Raw genomic sequence first — 23,342 nt, 5'->3', positions numbered from 1 at the left:
AAATATCAACAGACAATGTATTTTTTCACAATCACTTCTATTTGGTGTTTCTTTTCAAAAGCGATCTACAAATACATTATAGAGCCGATTTGATAATGCATTAAGAATATCTAGTAGGAATTTGAGTTTATAGGGGCCACATATGAACTTAAAATTGAATAAACAAAAAATAAAAATGAAATACACACCTATAGTGCAAGGAAAAAGAATAAAATCCATGCAGAGGCAGACAAGGCGCACTGACTTGGTCACTCTCTTTGAGATAGTTTACACCCCACGGTTAATATGACTAGTGCAATAGGCTCAACGATTTCTCCAACATGACTGGGCTAGGGAGGAACCCAACACCCAAACACATTTCCTGACTTCTTTTGTCTAGGGATGTTAGTGTATGTCGAAATTCAGTGTATTCAAACAAACCAAGCAAGACTCTCATGTAAACCCAAGGTTTAGCCACTTCCACAAGAATCTTTAATACAAAATGCTCATGAGTTTTTAACCATTACTAGAAGCATTTGATGGGCCAAACATTATGGATCCATTTCTCACAATGGAATCAATTTGATTTAATAGAGTCCATCAAAGTGCATATAAAAACAGCTAAAAACGTCCAATCATTGAAAATAAATTCACAAATCAAGATCTTTATAAAGGATCCAGATCAAGCTAGCTGGGGGCCAAATCCCCACCCCTACATGGGGATATACAAGATCGGAGTCGACGAAGATGAAGTCAACTTGGATGAGTTGTAAATCCATGGTGGATTTAAACTCTTGTATGGGAAGGATATGGAGATTAATAAATGGTGGGCCACGAATACAGTGTCCTGGAAAATTTTAACCCTTTTTCCATAGATAATGTTACTTTGTGGAAATGGAATTTACATCATCAAACAACCCCTCGGAAAATCAACTATTAGCATTGAGCCTCCTTTTCTAAATTCAACCTATTCATCAAGCGATCTTGACGTTTTTGACTCACACATTTTTTACTCACACATATCACATGGGCTTATGTGCGCTTGTCAAAGATGGGGCAATGGATGGAAGAGCTTAAAATGGGCTAGCTATACAAGCCTACCATGCAAGCTTATCTCCACCTTACTCAAAGGTGATGAAAGCATAATCGCAAGGTCAAGCCCACCACTTTCTCCTCTCATCATATACTCAATCGCTTATCTGGTACCAAAGCTACCTAGTGAGTCATGATTGTCGAAATAGGGTATTGAGCCTATTCGTCGAGACTCAATGCCCAAAATACGCCCAATACAAGCTCACTCAAGCAGGCATGAAAATTCCATTTCGCAACGAGCATATGGGCTTATTGGCCCATTCCAAACCCAGATTATAGTGGGCCCTGCGTACAAGCCCATTGAGACGATCCATCTCTACATCACTACTTGTGGACTAACCAACTCTCAGCTCGTGGACAAGGTCCCTGGTTCGTTGTATCAGGTGATCTCCACCATTGATTTGTTCTTCAAAATTGGTATCAGCTTTTGAGTGTAGGTGGGACATCAGATCCAACAAGTCATCATAATCTATGGTAATAGTGCGTTTAACAGTGGGTAGATTTTCATTTAGTGTATAATCAGGTTTTTGCCTTCCTTTAAATAAACCCCACAGATAACACTTCCCATAAAATCCTGCATTAATCAAATTAATATAAGAAACGGTTACAATTGGAAAGAATATTGTGATCCTGACCATCAGATTTTATTTTGATGATCCAGCGGTATAACTAGATGGCTAAGATCATCTATTTGGTGTACTTCCACATGGGCCCAACCAGATGAATGGTGGTGAGTGACATGTTGGTAGAAAGCTTTGTAAGTGAAGCTTGACCTCAAGGGCCCACCTTTATATGTACATGGTATCCAATCCGTCTATCATGTTAACCCCTTAAGCCTTTAAGGTTCCTTTTCGGCAGAAAACTCAGGCCGATCCAAAGCTCAGGTGGGCCACACCATATGTAAAATCATGCGTAAAACCTCGAATATCACGCAATGTAGCCTGAGTTTTGAAATGGACTGATATTTGGCATGACCATCAAACCTGGTGGGGCACATCTTCTAAATGTATTGATGGAATATATAAAGTATGGTGAGTCCCGAACGCAATCTGAGTTTCGGATCGGCCTGATTTCCAGGCAAGTGATAACATGAAGGGAGGCACATGATGTGCGAATTGGATGTCATGCATGCATCAAAGTGGACCCACATTAGAACTATTTTAATCCATGCATTCAAAAGAAAAAGATATCACCAACCATAATTGAAACTTACTTGAGTATTGCGGTGGCAACAGAAGGGAAGAAAAGATTAAAAGCTCAGTTTTTTCAAGTATGACCTTCAGTGCTAGATCCTGACCATTTATCTCACACAACAATTGATCAAACGCTGCTTCGTCTCTGCAACAATACAATCAAAACAAACAAATTTCAGGAAATTTGAATTGTGAATTGTAGGGTGCAATATAATTATTCTTGTACTGCAATAATATAGTGGGTGGGGCCCACCTTTTAGTGAACCATGCCATCCATCCAGTGGGATCCATTATCCGGGATGGCCCATTTACAAATATTTCTCAACAGTGGATGAAGGGTCATTTTAATGGGCCCACTCAAGTTATTTGATCAAGTCTATTTATTTTTTGGGTTTTGGGGGATTAGTGGAGTTTAATGGAGGCCTAATTGGACGGTTAGGATCATCTAATGGGAAAGTAACTGCAGTATTTACCATGGTTTAAATTAAAAAACGAAAAAACAAAAACAAAACAAAACAAGCCAACATGTTGAGTCAACTCAAGATTCTGTTAATACTCATAAAAAACTAATTTTTGTGGCGATTCAGTTATTTTTAAGTAATATATTTTTATTTTAAGTAATAGATAGAAGTGAAAATGATAGATAAAAAAGAAGAAAAATAAAAGCTCGACTCAACAACCTTTGAGTGAGTCAAGTCAAGTTTTAAAGTTTTTAATCGTTGGCATTCTCTATAGTGGGCCACCCCAAGGATGATTTCAATCACAAAAAGCTGTGCCAAACAAAATCATACCGTCCATTTTCAGGAAAGAAAAAGAGGCCAATGTTTTCATCGGTCGGAGCAGATTGCTTGAAAGCTTTCGGCCATGCATCGTCCCTTGGTAGCATTTCCACAGTCAGCATCGGCTTCAACAGTTCCACGCCTTCGCAGACTTTAATACATGCTTTATTCGATAAATGGCCTGATATCATACCATAATTACGACCACAAATCCCAAACCATCCCCTGCACACATGAGAATCATCAAACATGTCAAATGAGGCCATGTGGTGAGGCACACATGCGAATCCCAAAATGTCTCCTTCATGTCTTCCTGCATCGAAAGATCTCAACCATCCAACATATTGCCCATTAAATGCCAAACCCTCAACCGTAACCATCCCATTTGCAGGATAACAGTATGTTGTCTAGGATTCATCTGATCGTGGGTTGAAGGCTGGGTGACTTAGACGGAATCGGTTCGATTCTAAGTTGAGTCGTGACTTAGTCGAGTTGAGGGTTGGCTTGTCGGAGTTGGTCTGAGTCAGGCATATTTTCAATGCTGAATCATGGTCATGAACTGAATCGGACTCGACCGAATTCAAGTCGGCTCGGACAAATGAGCAATCCACACATCTGACAGGGGACACTTGGTAGGGTCCACTCCATGATGGGCCTACAGGATGGACAAACGACTTGGATTGCCGAAAGATGGATTACAAGAATGGAGTTTTCCAATTTTAAACCAAGGGATCAGAGGTCCAAGATCAAACGGCTAAGAAAACTCCTTACCTCCATATGGAATGGATGATCGGCTGAGTGCCCACATGACTATCATATTCTTGAAACTCTGGGGGCCCATCACATGTCCTTGGAACAACGTGATTGCTGTTGATCACATCCCGATCAATGCAATTCTGGCCAATCTTAAAATTGTCTATTTCTTCATCCGATCCGTCGTCAGCGAGTATTAACCTTCTCCGCTGTGTTCTAATCGGATTACCTCCATCACAACATGGCATGCTCACCAAAGTATCGCATTCATTGGAAGCTTGTACGCTCTCCAAAACAGGATCCGGGCCACCATTTTGTGTCCTTGGGACGCCATGATCGTAGCCATCTTTTATTGTGTCCAGCAAGCTCAATGAACCATTTGTTTCAACTGTATTGCCATTGACCATGTCCGAATCGCTGCCACTGGAGCCAATCTTAAATGGTTTTTTCTCTTCATCTGATCTGTTGTCTCTCTTCTTCCAACAACGTCGAATAAGAGCAGCAAACGCCACTTTCCTCCTGCTGTTGGATCAGTGGCAATTGAGAGAATGTAGTTTTGGATCCGTTAACACGCATTCATCACATGCCCACCTAAGTTCTACTTCATCAGTCATGGGCATTTGATCTGAACAGTAGCTGAAAGAGAATAAGAGAAGTTGATTAAAATTTCCATAGGAGTTCTGATGCGGACACAAGTGCATTCAAGGTGTACCAACGAAGAAAGCACCAACCACAAGTGCCGTCCTTGTGGATAGGCGACTATTGAGGAGCTGAAGACCTTTCACATGTGATTGGACATATAGAAGACCCCACTTAAGGAAGACATATGTGAAGGAAGATTGGAGAAAGAAGACCGAGCGCCCAAACGTTCCCATACTTATGTTATTTGCGTGTTTTTGACTTAGTTAGGGTCTTTTAGTAATTTTATGTCTTTATTTGCTTATTCTAGGGGTATTTTAGTAATTTTATGTCTTTATTTGCTTATTTAAGTGGGCTAAAGCCCTAAACACGAATTTCAACTATTGATTAATGAAAAGCAAACCCTTTGGTTGCCTCCTTCCTCTCTTCTCTCTAATGGTGCTTCTTCTCTCCCCTTGATCTTCTTCTTCTAATTTCTTCTTGTGCCCTTCCAACTTCCTCAAGGTAATAACTTTCTTTCTTCTATTTTTCAATTTTGGCTAATTCCTCTTCGATCAAAATCTTAAGAACCGATCTAAACCCTAAATCTCCAAATTCTCAAATCCCTAATCCGAGAAACTTCTTGGTTCTTCAGACTAGTGATCTTCATTGATCGATTGGGTGTGACCATGCAAGATCGGGAGGTCGCATCCCTCGCCGGATCCAACCTAAGTAGTAATTGAATTCCATACTCCATGGTTGTAGTGATGGCCCGCTCCATTGCATGTTTCCTTTATGATTTTCTCAGTTATGATGATTACTGTTAGAATTTTAGATCATTTATTCCTTTTATTTCCGCTGTTTAATTATCTCCATGAGCATGCATCATAATTAGGGCTGTCCTGCGTCAAATTTGATATCAGAGACTAGGCTTGCATGGTTTTTGTCTAGATCGAGTTATCAAATTAGGGTTTTGATTTTTAGGTTTAACTTAGGAAAGTTTCAGGTTTAGAAAGTTTTCAATTTTAGAAACTTTCCAATTTTAGAAAGTTCCTAATCTGGAAAATTTTTAGATTTGAGTTGTTTCCTGTTTCAACTTAATTGTGTCAGTTCATAGTAGTTTTGCATTCATCACATTCATCTTGAAAGTCATAACTCCTAGTAGTCTAGTTAGGTAGAGTTTGGTTCAAGTCTTCATTGTATGCCCACGAGAAGAGGTAGAGGTTTCGGACTTCAACCTACCATGAATAACGAGCAGTTATCTGAGCAACTTGCTCAATTGATACAAAAGATAACTACCCTAGAAGCGGGTCAAAGGCGTGAGTTTGCCCGCCTTGAGAACCAAATTACCACTACCATGACTAAGGTGGAGCAACTAGAGGCGTCCCAAAAGGAAAACCCCGCTGTAGGGGAAGATGCGCACTCCCAAGTAGAAGGAATCATTGAAGAACGTGCTGCTACACGTGGTGGTAGTGAAGATAGAGATCGTGGTAACAGTCGTGGTGTGGTGCGAGAGGCACGAGCCACATGTGGTCATCAAGACCGTTATGATCCATATGAGCGTGCGATGAAGAGTGTGAGAGTTGAGGCCCCGAGTTTTAATGGACGCTTGGATCCCAAGGCGTTCCTTGACTGGGTTGCTGACATGGACCACTACTTTGAGTGGTATGGCATGTCAGAAAACCGTCAAATGCGGTTTGCTAAGATGAAGCTTGTGGGTCAAGCCAAGCTCTTCTGGACTAACACCGAGCGTACGATAGAGAGAGTTGGTAGAGCCCCTATCACACATTGGTATGAGATGAACGAGAAGTTAAAGGAGAAGTACATTCCTCTCTCATACTGTCAGAAGCTCCTTGACCAATGGCAATCCTTACGCCAAGGGTCAATGTCTACCGCTGACTACATCGCTAAATTTGAAGAGTATGTGATGCGATGTGATATCCGAGAAGATCCTCTAGTAACGCTCTCGCGTTTCAAGACGGGCCTTTGTGTGAATCTTCAGCGCGAGCTTATTACTCGGCCCTTAACGGACTTAGATGAAGCATATCAAGTCGTGCAGGAGTTAGAGCAATATCTGAAGACTCCTGTCGTTCGTCGTTTTGAGTCCCGAGACTCCAATGCTAGATCTAGTTCCCAAGGAACTAGACCTAATATTGGTAATCAACCTAGGGCACAGGCAACCATTCAGCCTAGGCCTAGGGAGGAAAAGGGCAAAGGGGTTCTTGGTGCCGGTCCTAATAACATGAGCCAAGTGAGGTGCTATGAGTGTGGCAACCTTGGCCACATGTCTAATCAGTGTCCTACGAAGAGCCGTGGAAGAGCCTTAGTTATAGGCGAGTCCCACGAGGGTGGAGATGACCAGGGTGATTATGAAGTTGAAGAGTATCACCTTGAAGGAGGACTTACTGATGAAGAAGTGGATGGAGAAGCAACGCTTGCAGTAGTCAGGCGTGTGTTAGCTCAGTCTAGAAGTAGTGCTGACTGGTGTCGAAGCACTATCTTCTACACTATTGCCAAGTGTGGTGAAAAGAATTGTAAGGTGATAGTGGACAGTGGAAGTTGTCAGAATGTGATTTCCACTAGCACCTTAGATCGCTTAAAACTGAAATCCACACCTCATCCAGACCCATATAAAGTTTCTTGGGTTGACAAGACATCCATACCTGTCACCCAGCAATGTCTAGTCCCCATCGAGTTTGGGTCATACAAAGAGTCCCTGTGGTGTGATGTTTTACCTATGGATGTGGGACATGTTATCCTAGGTAGACCGTGGCTATTCGATAATGATGTCACGATCTTTGGCCGTTCGAATGCGTGTACTTTTATGTATAATGGTAAAAAGATCAAACTTAATCCCATGCCACCTGAGAATACACTAGGGAAGAAGAAGGATGAGAAGGCAAGTGAGCCTAGAGAAATGGAGAAATCCAAACCTAAGTCTTTACATATAATCAGCGCAAGAGAGTTTGAAAAAGAGGCTAAGGAGGATTCTATGGTGTATGCCCTTGTGGCTAGAGAAATTACACCTGAGGTTCCATCAGAGTTGCCCTGTGAGGTGACCTCGGTCCTGAAGGAATACAGTGATGTATTTCCTGAAGACTTACCGAATGAGTTGCCACCTATGAGGGACATACAGCATGCCATTGATCTTGTCCCAGGGTCTACTCTACCGAACCTTCCTCACTACAGGATGAACCCTACAGCGCATGCAGAGTTAAAGAAGCAAGTTGATGAGCTTCTGCAAAAGGGTTTCATCCAAGAGAGTATGAGTCCGTGTGCCGTGCCTGCATTGTTGACGCCAAAGAAAGACGGCACGTGGCGCATGTGTGTGGACAGCCGTGCCATAAACAAAATTACTGTCAAGTATAGGTTCCCTATACCTAGACTTGATGATATGCTTGACATGTTGGCTAGGTCCACTATATTCTCTAAGATAGACCTCAAGAGTGGATATCACCAAATCCGTATACGCCCAGGAGATGAGTGGAAGACGGCGTTTAAAACAAAAGATGGGCTGTATGAGTGGTTGGTCATGCCCTTCGGCTTGACTAACGCACCCAGTACTTTCATGCGGGTGATGACGCAAACTTTGAGGCCATTCATGGAAAAATTCCTAGTGGTGTAATTTGACGATATTCTTATTTATAGTACCACTAAGGAATCACACCTTGAACATTTAAAGAAGGTCTGTAGTGTCCTTAGGAAGGAAAAGTTGTACGCTAATCTTAAGAAATGTGCATTCATGTCTAGCCAAGTTGTGTTCTTAGGATTTATAGTGTCATCTGAAGGGATGCGAGCAAACCCTGAAAAAGTCAGGGCCATAGTTGAGTGGCCAGAACCAAGGAACATTCATGAGGTGCGAAGTTTTCACGGCCTAGCAACTTTTTATCGTCGGTTCATTAGGGGTTTTAGCACGATCATGGCTCCCATTACCGAGTGCATGAAAAAGGGAGAGTTCGTGTGGTCTAAAGCCGCCGTCAAGGCTTTTAAAGAAATTAAGGGCAAGATGGTGGAAGCTCCTGTCATGCGTCTACCTGACTTTTCTAAAGTTTTTGTAGTAGCGTGCGATGTGTCTGGTGTCGATATAGGTGGAGTGTTGAGTCAAGAAGGACACCAAGTGGCCTATTTCAGTGAAAAACTGAATGAGGCAAAACAAAAATACTCCACTTACGACAAAGAATTTTATGCGGTAGTGCAATCCCTGAGGCATTGGCGACACTACCTCCTACCGCAAGAATTCGTTTTGTTTTCTAACCATGAGGCTTTGAGATATTTGCATTCTCAGAAGAAACTCAACCCAAGGCATGCCAAGTGGGTAGCGTTTCTTCAGGAATATTCGTTTGTTTTGAAACACAAGGCCGGGGTTGAAAACAAACCAACGGATGCCCTTAGTAGGAGAGTAGCGTTGCTCAACTCCTTGAGTGTAGAGGTAGTTGGATTTGAGCAACTGAAAGATGAATACCCCATATGTCCTGATTTTGGGGGTACTTACGCGTCGCTCTCTAGTGACCAGCATATTATGGGTGAATATGTTCTTAAAGATGGCTTTCTTTTCAAGGGAGACAGACTTTGTATTCCCCGTATGTCCCTTCGTGAATTCCTCATCTGGGAGCTTCATTCAGGAGGGATAGCTGGCCATTTTGGTCGTGATAAGACCATTGCCCTCGTGGAAGATCGTTTCTATTGGCCAAGCCTCAAGCGAGACGTAGCCAAAGTTTTAGGGCAGTGTCGAACATGTCAGCTGGCAAAGCAAAGAAAGCAAAATACCGGGCTGTACACGCCATTGCCAGTGCCACATGCTCTGTGGCAGGACATTAGTATGGACTTCATGCTCGGGCTTCCCAAGACTATAAAAAAGCACGATTCCGTTTTTGTCGTTGTGGACCATTTTTCTAAAATGGCGCATTTCCTTCCATGTTCGAAGACGTCAGATGCGTCTCATGTTGCTCGTATCTTTTTTGATGGTGTAGTGCGTCTCCATGGGTTACCTAAAACCATAGTGTCTGATCGTGATGTTCGATTTACTAGCTATTTTTGGAAGACACTGTGGCACATTATGGGAACTCGTTTGCAATTTTCTACTGCTTACCACCCACAAACAGATCGTCAAACTGAAGTGGTAAACCGTAGCCTTGGAAATCTTCTACGTTGTCTAGTGGGTGAACATGTTAAGACTTGGGACCTAATTTTACCAACTGTTGAACTTGCTTATAATGGGTCAGTTAATAGATCTACAGGATTGAGTCCTTTTGAAATTGTAAGTGGTTATAAACCTAGAATGCCCATAGATCTCTTACCTATGTCTGTTACCCAAAGGTCTTCTGAGTCAGCCGATGCATTCGCACGCCATATTCATGATTTGCATACACATATTAGACAGCAGTTAAATAAGAGCAATGATGATTATAAAGTTTCAGCTGATTCTCATCGTAGAGTGCAAGAATTTCAAGAAGGAGACTATGTAATGGTGCGAATAAGGCCAGAGCGATTCTCTCAAGGATCTGCAAAGAAATTACAAGCGCGTAGTGCTGGACCATTCAAGATATTACAAAAGGTTGGGTCCAACGCGTATCGGGTTGACCTTCCATCTGAAATGAGCATTAATCCAACTTTTAATGTGGAAGATCTAGTCCGTGCCCATACTCCCATTGTTGATACATCGTCCCTTTCATGGCCTTTTTCTGAGTTTGCTACCCAACCCCTTCCACCCCCTCCTCCACCCATTACCCATAAAGAAGCAATTGAGAAAATCTTGGATGACGAGATATTATCCACGAGAGATGGAGGTTTCCAAAGGTATCTTGTCAAGTGGAAGAACAAACCATCGTCTGAATCTACGTGGCTGTCGGGCGACGCATTGCAGGGTATTGATCCAGATCTACTTGAACGTTACAAAAGTTTCAACTCGTCGGAGTCGAGTTTTTCTCACCCGAGGGGAATTGATGCGGACACAAGTGCATTCAAGGTGTACCAACGAAGAAAGCGCCAACCACAAGTGTCGTCCTTGTGGATAGGCGACTATTGAGGAGCTGAAGACCTTTCACATGTGATTGGACATATAGAAGACCCCACTTAGGGAAGACATGTGAAGGAAGATTGGAGAAAGAAGACCGAGCGCCCAAACGTTCCCATACTTATGTTATTTGCGTGTTTTTGACTTAGTTAGGGGTCTTTTAGTAATTTTATGTCTTTATTTGCTTATTCTAGGGGTATTTTAGTAATTTTATGTCTTTATTTGCTTATTTAAGTGGGCTAAAACCCTAAACACGAATTTCAACTATTGATTAATGAAAAGCAAACCCTTTGGTTGCCTCCTTCCTCTCTTCTCTCTAATGGTGTTTCTTCTCTCCCCTTGATCTTCTTCTTCTAATTTCTTCTTGTGCCCCTCCAACTTCCTCAAGGTAATAACTTTCTTTCTTCTATTTTTCAGTTTTGGCTAATTCCTCTTCGATCAAAATCTTGAGAACCGATCTAAACCCTAAATCCTCAAATTCTCAAATTCCTAATCCGAGAAACTTCTTGGTTCTTCAGACTAGTGATCTTCATTGATCGATTGGGTGTGACCATGCAAGATCGGGAGGTCTCATCCCTCGCCGGATCCAACCTAAGTAGTAATTGAATTCCATACTCCATGGTTGTAGTGATGGCCCGCTCCATTGCATGTTTCCTTTATGATTTTCTCAGTTATGATGATTACTGTTAGAATTTTAGATCATTTATTCCTTTTATTTCCGCTGTTTAATTATCTCCATGAGCATGCATCATAATTAGGGTTGTCCTGCGTCAAGTTCTGATAAACACAAATGCACTGCATCCAAGCTGCACATCAGGTGGTCCCCACTGTGAGGGTAGCCTTGCCTGAATATCAGGCTGGTCAACTCATCAAGTGGGCCACACATGGACTTTTCCAATGACCCATCTTACATGTGTGGCCTGCCTGGGTCAGGTGACTAGGATCATGGCAGGTTTATTTTTATTTTATTTTATGTATTTTATTTTTATCAGGTTTAGTTTTAATTCAAATCATTTTGTTATTAGATTTAGTTTATGTTCAAATTTCGATGTAGAAAGGGTTGAATTAAATAAACATTTCAGTTGTATTTCCTTTTAGATGATCTGGTACCTGGGACTGCACCAATCTCCAGAGCACCATACCGTATGGCACCTGAAGTTAGGCTTCACGGCATCCCTGTGTCCATTGTATCTGATCGAGACCCCCGGTTTACATCACGCTTTTGGAAGAGTCTTCAGAAGGCCTTGGGAACGACGCTAGATTACAGCACGGCTTTTCATCTGCAGACTGACGGACTAACGGAGCGGGTTAATCAAATCCTCGAAGACATGCTTCGCAGCTGCATTCTCGACTTCAAGGGAAATTGGGATGACCACCTCTATTTAGTAGAATTCGCCTACAACAATAGTTTCCAATCCAGTATTGGCATGGCACCATTTGAAGCTTTATACGGAGGACCCTGCAGGTGGGGACCACTTGATGTAGGCTGTCCATCAAAATTGGTATCAGCTTTGAGTGTAGGTGGGACATCAAATCCAACAAGTCATCATAATCTATGGTAATAGTGCGTTTAACAGTGGGTAGATTTTCATTTAGTGTATAATCAGGTTTTTGCCTTCCTTTAAATAAACCCCACAGATAACACTTCCCATAAAATCCTGCATTAATCAAATTAATATAAGAAACGGTTACAATTGGAAAGAATATTGTGATCCTGACCATCAGATTTTAATTTGATGATCCAGCGGTATAACTAGATGGCTAAGATCATCTATTTGGTGTACTTCCACATGGGCCCAACCAGATGAATGGTTGTGAGTGACATGTTGGTAGAAAGCTTTGTAAGTGAAGCTTGACCTCAAGGGCCCACCTTTATATGTACATGGTATCCAATCCGTCTATCATGTTAACCCCTTAAGCCTTTAAGGTTCCTTTTCGGCAGAAAACTCAGGCCGATCCAAAGCTCAGGTGGGCCACACCATATGTAAAATCATGCGTAAAACCTCGAATATCACGCAATGTAGCCTGAGTTTTGAAATGGACTGATATTTGGCATGACCATCAAACCTGGTGGGGCACATCTTCTAAATGTATTGATGGAATATATAAAGTATGATGAGCCCCAAACGCAATCTGAGTTTCGGATCGGCCTGATTTCCATGCAAGTGATAACATGAAGGGAGGCACATGATGTGCGAATTGGATGTCATGCATGCATCAAAGTGGACCCACATTAGAACTATTTTAATCCATGCATTCAAAAGAAAAAGATATCACCAACCACAATTGAAACTTACTTGAGCATTGCGGTGGCAACAAAAGGGAAGAAAAGATTAAAAGCTCAGTTTTTTCAAGTATGACCTTCAGTGCTAGATCCTGACCATTTATCTCACACAACAATTGATCAAACGCAGATTCATCTCTGCAACAATACAATCAAAACAAACAAATTTCAGGAAATTTGAATTGTGAATTGTAGCGTGCAATATAATTATTCTTGTACTGCAATAATATAGTGGGTGGGGCCCACCTTTTAGTGAACCATGCCATCCATCCAGTGGGATCCATTATCCGGGATGGCCCATTTACAAATATTTCTCAATAGTGGATGAAGGGTCATTTTAATGGGCCCACTCAAGTTATTTGATCAAGTCTATTTATTTTTTGGGTTTTGGGGGATTAGTGGAGTTTAATGGAGGCCTAATTGGACAGTTAGGATCATCTAATGGGAAAGTAACTGCAGTATTTACCATGGTTTAAATTAAAAAACAAAACAAAACAAGCCAACATGTTGAGTCAACTCAAGATTCTGTTAACTCATAAAAAACTAATTTTTGTGGCGATTCAGTTATTTTTAAGTAATATATTTTTATTTTAAGTAATAGATAGAAGTGGAAATGATAGATAAAAAAGAAGAAAAATAAAAGCTCGACTCAACAACCTTTGAGTGAGTCAAGTCAAGTTTTAAAGTTTTTAATCATTGGCATTCTCTATAGTGGGCCACCCCAAGGATGATTTCAATCACAAAAAGCTGTGCCAAACAAAATCATACCGTCCATTTTCAGGAAAGAAAAAGAGGCCAATGTTTTCATCGGTCGGAGCAGATTGCTTGAAAGCTTTCGGCCATGCATCGTCCCTTGGTAGCATTTCCACAGTCAGCATCGGCTTCAACAGTTCCACGCCTTTGCAGACTTTAATACATGCTTTATTCGATAAATGGCCTGATATCATACCATAATTACGACCACAAATCCCAAACCATCCCCTGCACACATGAGAATCATCAAACATGTCAAATGAGGCCATGTGGTGAGGCACACATGAGAATCCCAAAATGTCTCCTTCATGTCTTCCTGCATTGAAAGATCTCAACCATCCAACATATTGCCCATTAAATGCCAAACCCTCAACCGTAACCGTCCCATTTGCAGGATAACAGTATGTTGTCTAGGATTCATCTGATCGTGGGTTGAAGGCTGGGTGACTCAGACGGAATCGGTTCGATTCTAAGTTGAGTCGTGACTTAGTCGAGTTGAGGGTTGGCTTGTCGGAGTTGGTCTGAGTCAGGCATATTTTCAATGCTGAATCATGGTGATGAACTGAATTGTACTCGACCGAATTCAAGTTGGCTCGGACAAATGAGCAATCCACACATCTGACAGGGGACACTTGGTAGGGTCCACTCCATGATGGGCCTACAGGATGGACAAACGACTTGGATTGCCGAAAGATGGATTACAGGAATGGAGTTTTCCAATTTTAAACCAAGGGATCAGAGGTCCAAGATCAAACGGCTAAGAAAACTCCTTACCTCCATATGGAATGGATGATCGGCTGAGTGCCCACATGACTATCATATTCTTGAAACTCTGGGGGCCCATCACATGTCCTTGGAACAACATGATTGCTGTTGATCATATCCCGATCAATGCAATTCTGGCCAATCTTAAAATTTTCTATTTCTTCATCCAATCCGTTGTCAGCGAGTATTAACCTTCTCCGCTGTGTTCTAATCCGATTACCTCCATCACAACATGGCATGCTCACCAAAGTATCGCATTTGTCGGAAGCTTGTACGCTCTCCAAAACAGGATCCGGGCCACCATTGTGTGTCCTTGGGACGCCATGATCGTAGCCATCTTTTATTGTGTCCAGCAAGCTCAATGAACCATTTGTTTCAACTGTATTGCCATTGACCATGTCCGAATCGCTGCCGCTGGAGCCAATCTTAAATGGTTTTTTCTCTTCATCTGATCTGTTGTCTCTCTTCTTCCAACAACGTCGAATAAGAGCGGCAAACGCCACTTTCCTCCTGCTGTTGGATCGGTAGCAATTGAGAGAATGTAGTTTTGGATGCGTTAACATGCATTCATCACATGCCCACCTAAGTTCTACTTCATCAGTCATGGGCATTTGATCTGAACAGTAGCTGAAAGAGAATAAGAGGAGTTGATTAAAATTTCCATAGGAGTTCTGATAGACACAAATGCACTGCATCCAAGCTGCACATCAGGTGGTCCCCACTGTGAGGGTAGCCTTGCCTGAATATCAGGCTGGTCAACTCATCAAGTGGGCCACACATGGACTTTTCCAATGACCCATCTTACATGTGTGGCCTGCCTGGGTCAGGTGACTAGGATCATGGCAGGGAAATCTGATGCACAGCATGAAACATGCTTCATGGATGAATATTTAATACTATGATCAGGAACATTGATTATGGGAGCCATCATGTGAAGTCAGGTTCCACAACAACGGCCAACTTCATGTGTTTGGTTGAATTCCACACCTTCCAAAACTAAAGAAGTCGGAAGCTTCCATGTAAGATGAGTTACTCATTGGTCATTTGAATTTATTTCTTTTTGAAGCAGTTCTCTTTTAAAATAAAAGCCATTTTTCCCACTAGAGCCTGTTTGGATTGCGAATTACATCACTAGTATACCACAAAAGTGCAACAATTACAAATTACAATACCCATCTCCTGAAAATAGGTAATTTGACCTAAATACACTGACGCCTGTTTGGATAAGAGACTTCCACTGCAATACAATGTAAAATAGAAGCGTGGGGACAATACGCAAGAGCTCTATTACATCGTTGGGAGCCTTCAACTGTCTTCAAGAATCGACATTGCAAGGCAACTCTAAGCCGAAATTCTTCAGTGGGTCATCCACTGAAGAGTGAATCTAAAAGTGGATACAAGAAACATTGTGAACAAAGCAATTCTAGGGTTTTCATCTAAACAACAATAACCAGATTTATTGGAAGTCCTGTTCCCATGACCCATCTTACAATTATCTCAACTTCCCCTTATAACCGGACTTCTAAGCATTCGAGCGAAGCGTTTAACTACAATTACGGACACACATCCAAACAAGACAAGACAATAACCACCATTGCTTCCAATGATCAAATGGCAACCATTGATCACCATGATTCATGATGGACCAACAAATCATTATCAAAACATGCATTTGTGCAAAAGTGCCATACCATTCTGCATAGACAACTATGTTATATGAACAGAAAAATCGCTCAATGATAAAGTAAACATAGGATCATACCAATGCACTGCTGAAATCTTGCAAATACTGCAATATTCAAGAAGTTCAGAATAACCCATGCTGCCACACGTTTGACAAACAGTTGCCTGCGATATCAAATCAACACCGTTAAAGTCTGGGCCATGATACATCTATAACGTTAAAAGAAGGATGATGCATTATAATACCAAATGCTAATTTGCACCAACGAAATTTTTATAAGAATTTGAACAATCAAATGAACAAAGGATAAGACGTCATGATGTGGGACATGTCACGAGCGACTTTATGCAGAATCAGGATCGAAAAAATTGGAACGCGGAGGTGGAGATGGGGCAAAAATTGGATAACATGAACTATGGTTTTCGATGGCCGGAACTTTACAAATAGTTATGGAAGAGGCAACTATGTACAAAGTTGATTGGCTACAACGAATTTTGTGAATAAAGGTCAATCTCAAGGTTAAGAGAGTCTATTTAAGTTGAATTTTACTGTTTTTAGTGTTGAATTATTTTAGGGTTTGAATAGTCCTATCTTATCTTAGAGTCTTTTCTGATGTGTTAAGAGATATTTACTATTTTTAGTTTACTATTTTGAGTCAACTTAGGAGTCTAATCATCAAATAATCCAATTGATTGTATTGTTTGGATGGCCCAGATTCGATATTCCTTCAACATTTGTAGAAATAATAGCACGCCACCAATGTGAATTCATCAATCTGGAACATTCAACCAAGACCCTCCAAACAGCTCACCATGTGAGATGGCACATCAGGAAAAAAAACCCTCAGAAAAACACAATAGCAACATGTAATGCACCTCATGAGTGGTCGGGCTCGAATTTTTGGCTACGGCATGCTCCTGATGAACCCTACCTGATGAACACTCATATCTGCCACTGCCAATCTGAAACCAATACGAACCAATGTGTAAGTTTTGAGTATATGCATTTTGAATTGGATGTGACCCACCTTCTCTCGAGGGGGACATACATTTGAGAAAAATGACTGGTTAATATCGTCATCACATGCGTAGCGCACCTGACGAGCTGACGGGTCCGATTTTTGGGGGATGGCATGTTCAAGAGATGAACACCCAGATCCAGCTACCGCAACCTGCCACCGATACGCACTAGCATTTGTAAGTTTTGGATACATAATAGTTTGAATTAGGAGGGACCCACCATCTCAAATGGAGCCGTTCATGAGAAAAATGAATTGCTAGGAAAACAAATAGCAAAATGTATGCAATGTAGCATACCTGGTGAGTGGACCGGCCTGATTGTTGAGCCATGGCTTGTTCACCTTGGACCCCACCTGATGAAGACCGGGATCTTGCAATGCCAATCTGATACAGATGTGATGGGACCCAATAAAAAATTAAGACTGGCTAACTCAAGTGACTTATCTGGACTGAGTTGCAACTTGACCGAGTCAGGGATTAATCAGCAAAACTCATCCAAGTTTAGGATGATTCCCTTAGGAAACTCGAGGTGCCGAACCGGATTGGGTCAGACTAAATCAAAGTTGACTCAGAAGAGTCACATTGAGTAGTCAATCCATGGATGCTACCTCTCGTTCGAGGGGTGGGTGTGTGTGTGTGTGTGTGTGTGTGTGTGTGTGTTGAAACAATGGAAATCACCTGATGAGCGGACCAGCTTGATTTTTGGGACAAGGCATGTCCATGATGGATACTGCCTGATGAACGCCTGGGTCTCAAGCTGAGCGGCTTTTTAATCATTTCTCCTTGAAGCATCTTTGTACACCGAGTATCATAATTTTTCTTCATAAAATTTGCTGGAAATTTTTTTTTTTAAAATGATGTAAGCCATCAAATATCTCCACTGAACTTCCACATCTTTGATATGTGGAACCCATGAATGGGTATATCCCAGATGGCATAAATATCTAAAATATAGCTGGAACAAGCATCAAATTTTTATTATAAAATAAAAGGTAAAATAATAATAATAAAGAAAATAATAAAATGTAATGAATAAAAGATAAATTCATTCTAAAGGGTTATGACATGGCAGTCCTCTTCTCTGTATTGTGGAAAAACACCCTCATACAATCGATGAGGGCAAAGCAAAACCACATAAAAAACAAGAAACAAAAAATATAGAGACCAAACAAAAAACAAGAGACAAGAGGCACATATATTTACATCGTTCAGCAATATACTTACGTTCATGAGAACGCAACATGAGCTTTCTTCTTTACCAAAATAAGAGAAACATGAGTAAAGGCTTACTTCTTTCTCACTCTTCCTCTGCACAAGAACTCTCCCACAAAAATACTCTAGAAGATTAATATTCAGCTTAGGAGAACTAACGTAGGTATGTATGAGAGGGAGAGACATCTCACATAAGGAAAGACTAAGTCCCACACGTGTAAGACGTGTGGAGAAAGTTCATCTACTCCTACTGCTCCTACTCCCTCTTGGACTCTACTTCTTAATTTATAAATAAATGCATTGAGCAGGAGGGATCACATGTTGAAGTGTGAACGCCTTTAATCTCTCTATGAATTTCTTCATGATATCGGAGCTTTAGTACACCAACTATCCAAAACTCTCCTCTAAACTCATCTTCTCCACAACATCTCCAAAAACCCCAAACACCCAACAATAAGTATCCCCAACCAAAAGCTCTCTCTCTCTCTCTCTCTTCCAATGTTCCCAATGATATGGCTCATTGTGTCCCCTCATTGTTGGGCCCTACTGCTAGATCGAGATCAAGATTAACATCGAGAGGTGGTGCCCAACACAGCAACCGCTCTGAAATCATTGTCCCCTTCGCCTGTTGTTCATGGTGTAACATCATTGTTGGGCCCTACTGCTAGATCGAGATCAAGATTAACATCGAGAGGTGGTGCCGACACAGTAACCGCTCTAAAATAATTGACCCTGCCGTACGCTGCCTTGTCCGATGCATCAAAGGCACCATTTGTTTTCTCTCTACTTATAAGCTAGGCGACCGCAAATTCATTTGTATCAAAGCACGTGAGAGTACTCTTTTCTTTTGTGCTTTAGATGACTCAAACCACCGTAATTAGTTATAGCAAGGGTAATTTAGGGGGTGTTTGTTTTTTGTCAATTCCACCGTAAATACATGTAAGTAGCTAATTATTAGCTTTTACCTCTTTTTGAGAGGAAGAGTATTTCCTCCTTGAAAAGCCATTTAAAAAGGTTCGACTTAAATTCGCAGGCCGCACTATGATGTCTGTGACATATCCAAATTGTCCATCCATTTTACCAAAACATTTTAGGGCATGAGCTAAAAAACAAGGCAGATTTAAAGCTTAAATGGCCTGCACCATAGGAAATTGTGCTCATAAAAGGTTTTTAACAATAGGCGTTCAACCCACTCTGTCATGTGGCATGGCCTATTTGAGCTTTGGATCTACCTCAATTTTGGGTTCATGCTCAAAAATCAACCCACAAAATGGACGGACGCCTTCAATAAGCCACATATATCATAGTGGGCCCCACATGAAATCCCCACCCTCCTCGATTTTAGTGTCCAAAAACCAACCAGTCATTATCTGCATAGAAAAAATTGCAGGAATTACATTGGTAATTAATCATTACCCATTTACATGCATTTACATGAAAGAATTGAAAAACAAACATCCCCTTAGGCATTTGGTCAGTAATCAAAGTAAATGGACCCAAAAAATGCCTCTGTAAAATGACAAAGGGGCACTTTTGTTCATTTATGAAATAAAGGAAAGCATCTTGAGCTATCTATTTGTATTTTCATTTCACGGAGAATAGAAACAACAATTGGGAAGATGGATTCCAAACGGGCTCGGGCTCAACCCTGTGTAAACGTTTCAGGCCAGGCTCGAATTGGACTATTTTGGCTCGTCACAAGCGTAGGCCGAGTTTAGGCTTAGGATGGACAATGCAGGCCAGACTTGGACAGAGCCTGACGTAGCCCTTGCTCAGCCCTAACTAGAGGTGGGCATCGAGTCGAGTCAGACCGGATTGGGTCCAACTCGACTCAGTCCAAAATTTTCAATGCACTGACCCGAACTCGATCCAATCCGGGACCGAGTCCGGGTCCTCTGACTCGATCCAATCAGCTGCACTGCTGGCCTGACCCGAACCGAGTCCGACTCGGTCAGGGAAACCGAGTCGGATCAGGTTGGGTACGGTTCGGATCAAATCTTATATTTTTTTTTATTTTTTTTTTTTTGAAAAAAATGATTTTCACAGTTAAAAAATTCGTAGGGCCCACCATAACATTTATTTTCCATCCAATCTGTTAATAAGGTCACAACTACAAGGATGAAGAGGAAAAACAAATTTCATATTAATCTGAAACTTCTGTGACCCCTAAAAGAGTTTCAATGGTAGAAAGCACATGATCTTCTTCTTCGCAAGAGATTGCAAATATCTTCACTATGCCTCTTGGAAAGGTTATTTTACAAGGATTACGTACCAAGTTGGGTGTGTTGTCACCATCACCTTCCAGCTTGAAGGGGAGCAATAAGGAAAGGCTTCAAAGTCCCCACTTCTCGGCTTCTACTTTTACTCTTCATCCTATATTTATACTTCTCCTTCACCCTCTTGGACTCTACATCTTAATCTATAAGTAAATGCATTGAGCAGGAGGGATCGCATGTTGAAGTGTGAACACCTCTCATCTCTCTCTGGTTTATGAATTTCTTCAATCTCATGTTAGGAGACATCAATAATGGCATAACACTTTGCTCTTTTCTCTTTATCTTTATAAGCTTTTGTGTATATAACTACCTCTCTCCCTCTCCCACTGAATCATATCGATCGGTCATCTATACTTCTTAAATCCACCATCAACAACAACAAAACATACTAAGATGCACTCTCAACCACTACTCTAATCCAACGGCCTAAACTACACCAAATCAAATCTTGAATAATCAAATGGTATGAATCACACCTAATCATCCTTGTAAATGATCCAATGCTCTAAATCAATCAACACTAGACATCAATCTAACAGTAGATCTTACCATATCCCTATCAAAACATCAAAATCAATGCCAGTAATCAAATCCAATAAATTCTAGAGATCAATCTAAGAATAGACCTCCTCAAATCCCCATCCAAAAACCAATATCAGCGCCAGTGATAATGTATACTCACAAAAGTGCAAAGCACACCAAAAGCAGCCACATCACAACCCCTCAAGTAGTAATGGACCCACATTCTCACTTTAAGGGCAACCTATGCTATGAAAGAGGAACTTTATAAATTTTATTTTTATTTAAAAAATAAATAATTTTGTTCACTTCCTTTTAACCAATTTCGATCCCTCACATACCGGCCCCAGTGATGAAGTTCACTTCTTCCTATGAAAGTTCAAGAATGGCAAAATATTACCAAATAACAAATAAATAAAAATAAAAATAATTAACAAACTGCTCTAAATAGATTATTTTATAGAATAGATTAATAAACAAAATTTAATGATTTGAAAAGCGATGTTATTTCCGCACTCTTGGTGGGAGTATTGACGTCACCAAGTTCTATGAGTCCCATCATGAGGTATGTGTTATATGATATCTAAACCGTCCATCCATTTGGCGAGCTCGTCTAAGGCTTGAACTGAAAAAATAAGACAACTCCAAAGATCCAGTGGATCATATTGCAAAAGGCAGTGGGGGATTGAACGTCTACCATTGAAACCCTTTTAGGGTCATAGAAGTTTTGGATCAATATCATATTTGTTTTTCCTTTTCATCCATGTCTGTGTGAACTTATGAACAGATTAGAAGAAAAATAAATGTTATGGTGGGCCCTATGAATGTTTTAACGGTGAGAATCATTGTCCCCACAACTATTTTTGGTGTGATGCTTTGGATATGACTCATTTTTAGGCTCATGCTCTAAAATGATCTCGCATAATGAATAAGCGATGTGGATACAATAAATGTTGGAAAATATATTGGAAAAACCGAAAAAAAATAAAATTATTTATTTTTAACACCAGGCTGAATCATGTACAAATACGTTGTCCTTAAAGCTTGACTCACCCCCTTATCACTTGTTGATGGGTTAACGATATTAGTGGTCGTCTAGCAATATTCCTAGAAAGAGAGTTTTTTTTTTTTTGCGAGATCAGATGAATTCTAATAAGATCTGTTAGAGTTGATTGATTCTGGATTGGAATCAATTTATATAGGCACTAGGGGAGTAGACTGTTACTAGGTGGTCATCAATAGTTCGGAATGTTTGTAAAACGTTTTGACCGTTGATACTTAAGTTGGGGCGTTTCAAATCATTGGATCAAACGATCTGACCGTTAGATCATCAAAGCTCATCTATCTTCAGACAGTTGTAGCTTTAAGACTATTAGTCGTTCTCAAAATGGCACAGTTTTGGATCCATAGATCCTACCATTCCTAGCAGCCTATCTAGCACCACTAAAGCCACACTACCCATGCCCACGCCTGTGCCTATGCTCGAGTGTGCGTCGCAACACAAGCGTCTCAACCTCCAAATCTCCAAGTAAGAATACTACACACACATTCACTTATAAACTACAAAATTTCTTTCATCCTTTCCGATGTGGGACTAAAGAAACCGCAATTTTTCATTTGAAAATTTAACATTGTTTTTAGCGAGGAAAATTTTAAAAATATTTGATTTTTTATTTTTAAAACCAAAATTTCAACAATGAATACATCATTGGGAAGCCCATGTAACTTTGATCACGTTTGAACCACAAACTCGCAGCGTCGGGTATACCTATGTAAAAAGTACTAGATTTTTTGAAAATAATAATAGAGCAGACTACTCGAAATTAGTTGTTACTACATTAGCTCACAAGATTAGAGAATATCGAAGAACCCTAATTCTCTGCAATGGCACATACATGGTGGAGGACACTTCCTGAAGAAGTTGGATGTTTCAATAGCTTCCTTGCGGGACCTGCTAAGCAATGTAGATCTTGAATGAGAACCGCCGGGCCACCTGATGAACGGCTTGGATTCCTTCGTCATGTGAACTTGGGTGTATCACACAAACCCTACTAAGAGAAGAAGGGCACGCCCAAAAGAAAAAAAGAAAAAACAAAGCACAAGAAGAGAAGTGCTGCTTGTGTCATGAATGGCCATTGCTGGCCTGTAAATAGAAGGGGAGAGTGGAAGAAAATAGGGAAATAAAGAAGCGGTGGAAACTTGCAAGGAAACGGATTCTGTAGAAAGAAGCGGAATCCCACCACCGACCTCCGTGGTGTGTTTACGTCACCAAGTTATGTAGGTTGTACTATGATATATATGTTATATCCAAACCGTCCATGCACTTTTCCATATCGTTTTATGCCTAGATCCCAAAAGTGAGATAGATTCTAGTCTCATCTGGATCACACCAAAACAAAAGTA

The 23,342-nt window shown here is 40.9% G+C and overlaps 1 protein-coding gene across 1 annotated transcript; it reads right to left on the bottom strand.

Moving 5' to 3' along the window:
• Positions 1-1,406: 1,406 nt before the first annotated feature.
• Positions 1,407-23,086, bottom strand: LOC131250716 (uncharacterized). Its single transcript, XM_058250994.1, has 14 exons — positions 22,835-23,086; positions 17,611-17,765; positions 17,230-17,316; positions 17,010-17,084; positions 16,789-16,875; positions 15,992-16,077; positions 14,239-14,856; positions 13,480-13,692; positions 12,725-12,849; positions 11,956-12,085; positions 3,815-4,318; positions 3,056-3,268; positions 2,285-2,409; positions 1,407-1,645 (listed from the first exon to the last, which is right to left on the bottom strand). Exons 1-14 carry the CDS (start codon positions 22,959-22,961, stop codon positions 1,407-1,409), a joined length of 2,784 nt encoding a protein of 927 aa, XP_058106977.1. The 5' UTR covers positions 22,962-23,086.
• Between the last annotated feature and the right edge of the window lie 256 nt (positions 23,087-23,342).

Source organism: Magnolia sinica, chromosome 7, assembly GCF_029962835.1.
Source record: "Magnolia sinica isolate HGM2019 chromosome 7, MsV1, whole genome shotgun sequence".
NCBI classification, from domain to species: Eukaryota; Viridiplantae; Streptophyta; class Magnoliopsida; order Magnoliales; family Magnoliaceae; genus Magnolia; species Magnolia sinica.
The sequence above is the reverse complement of the archived record's forward strand: the minus strand, read 5'-3'. Positions and strand labels throughout refer to the sequence as shown.

Bases quoted from the DNA above. Each gene is read 5' to 3' on its own strand.
- LOC131250716 (XM_058250994.1), bottom strand. From the start codon at position 22,961: ATGACGAAGGAATCCAAGCCGTTCATCAGGTGGCCCGGCGGTTCTCAT. The intron at 13,693-14,238 runs GTAAGGAGTTTT...TCATGTGTGCAG, and splicing joins ATCATCCATTCCATATGGAG to GGGATGGTTTGGGATTTGTG. The intron at 1,646-2,284 runs GTAAGTTTCAAT...TGATTAATGCAG, and splicing joins GTTGCCACCGCAATACTCAA to GATTTTATGGGAAGTGTTAT.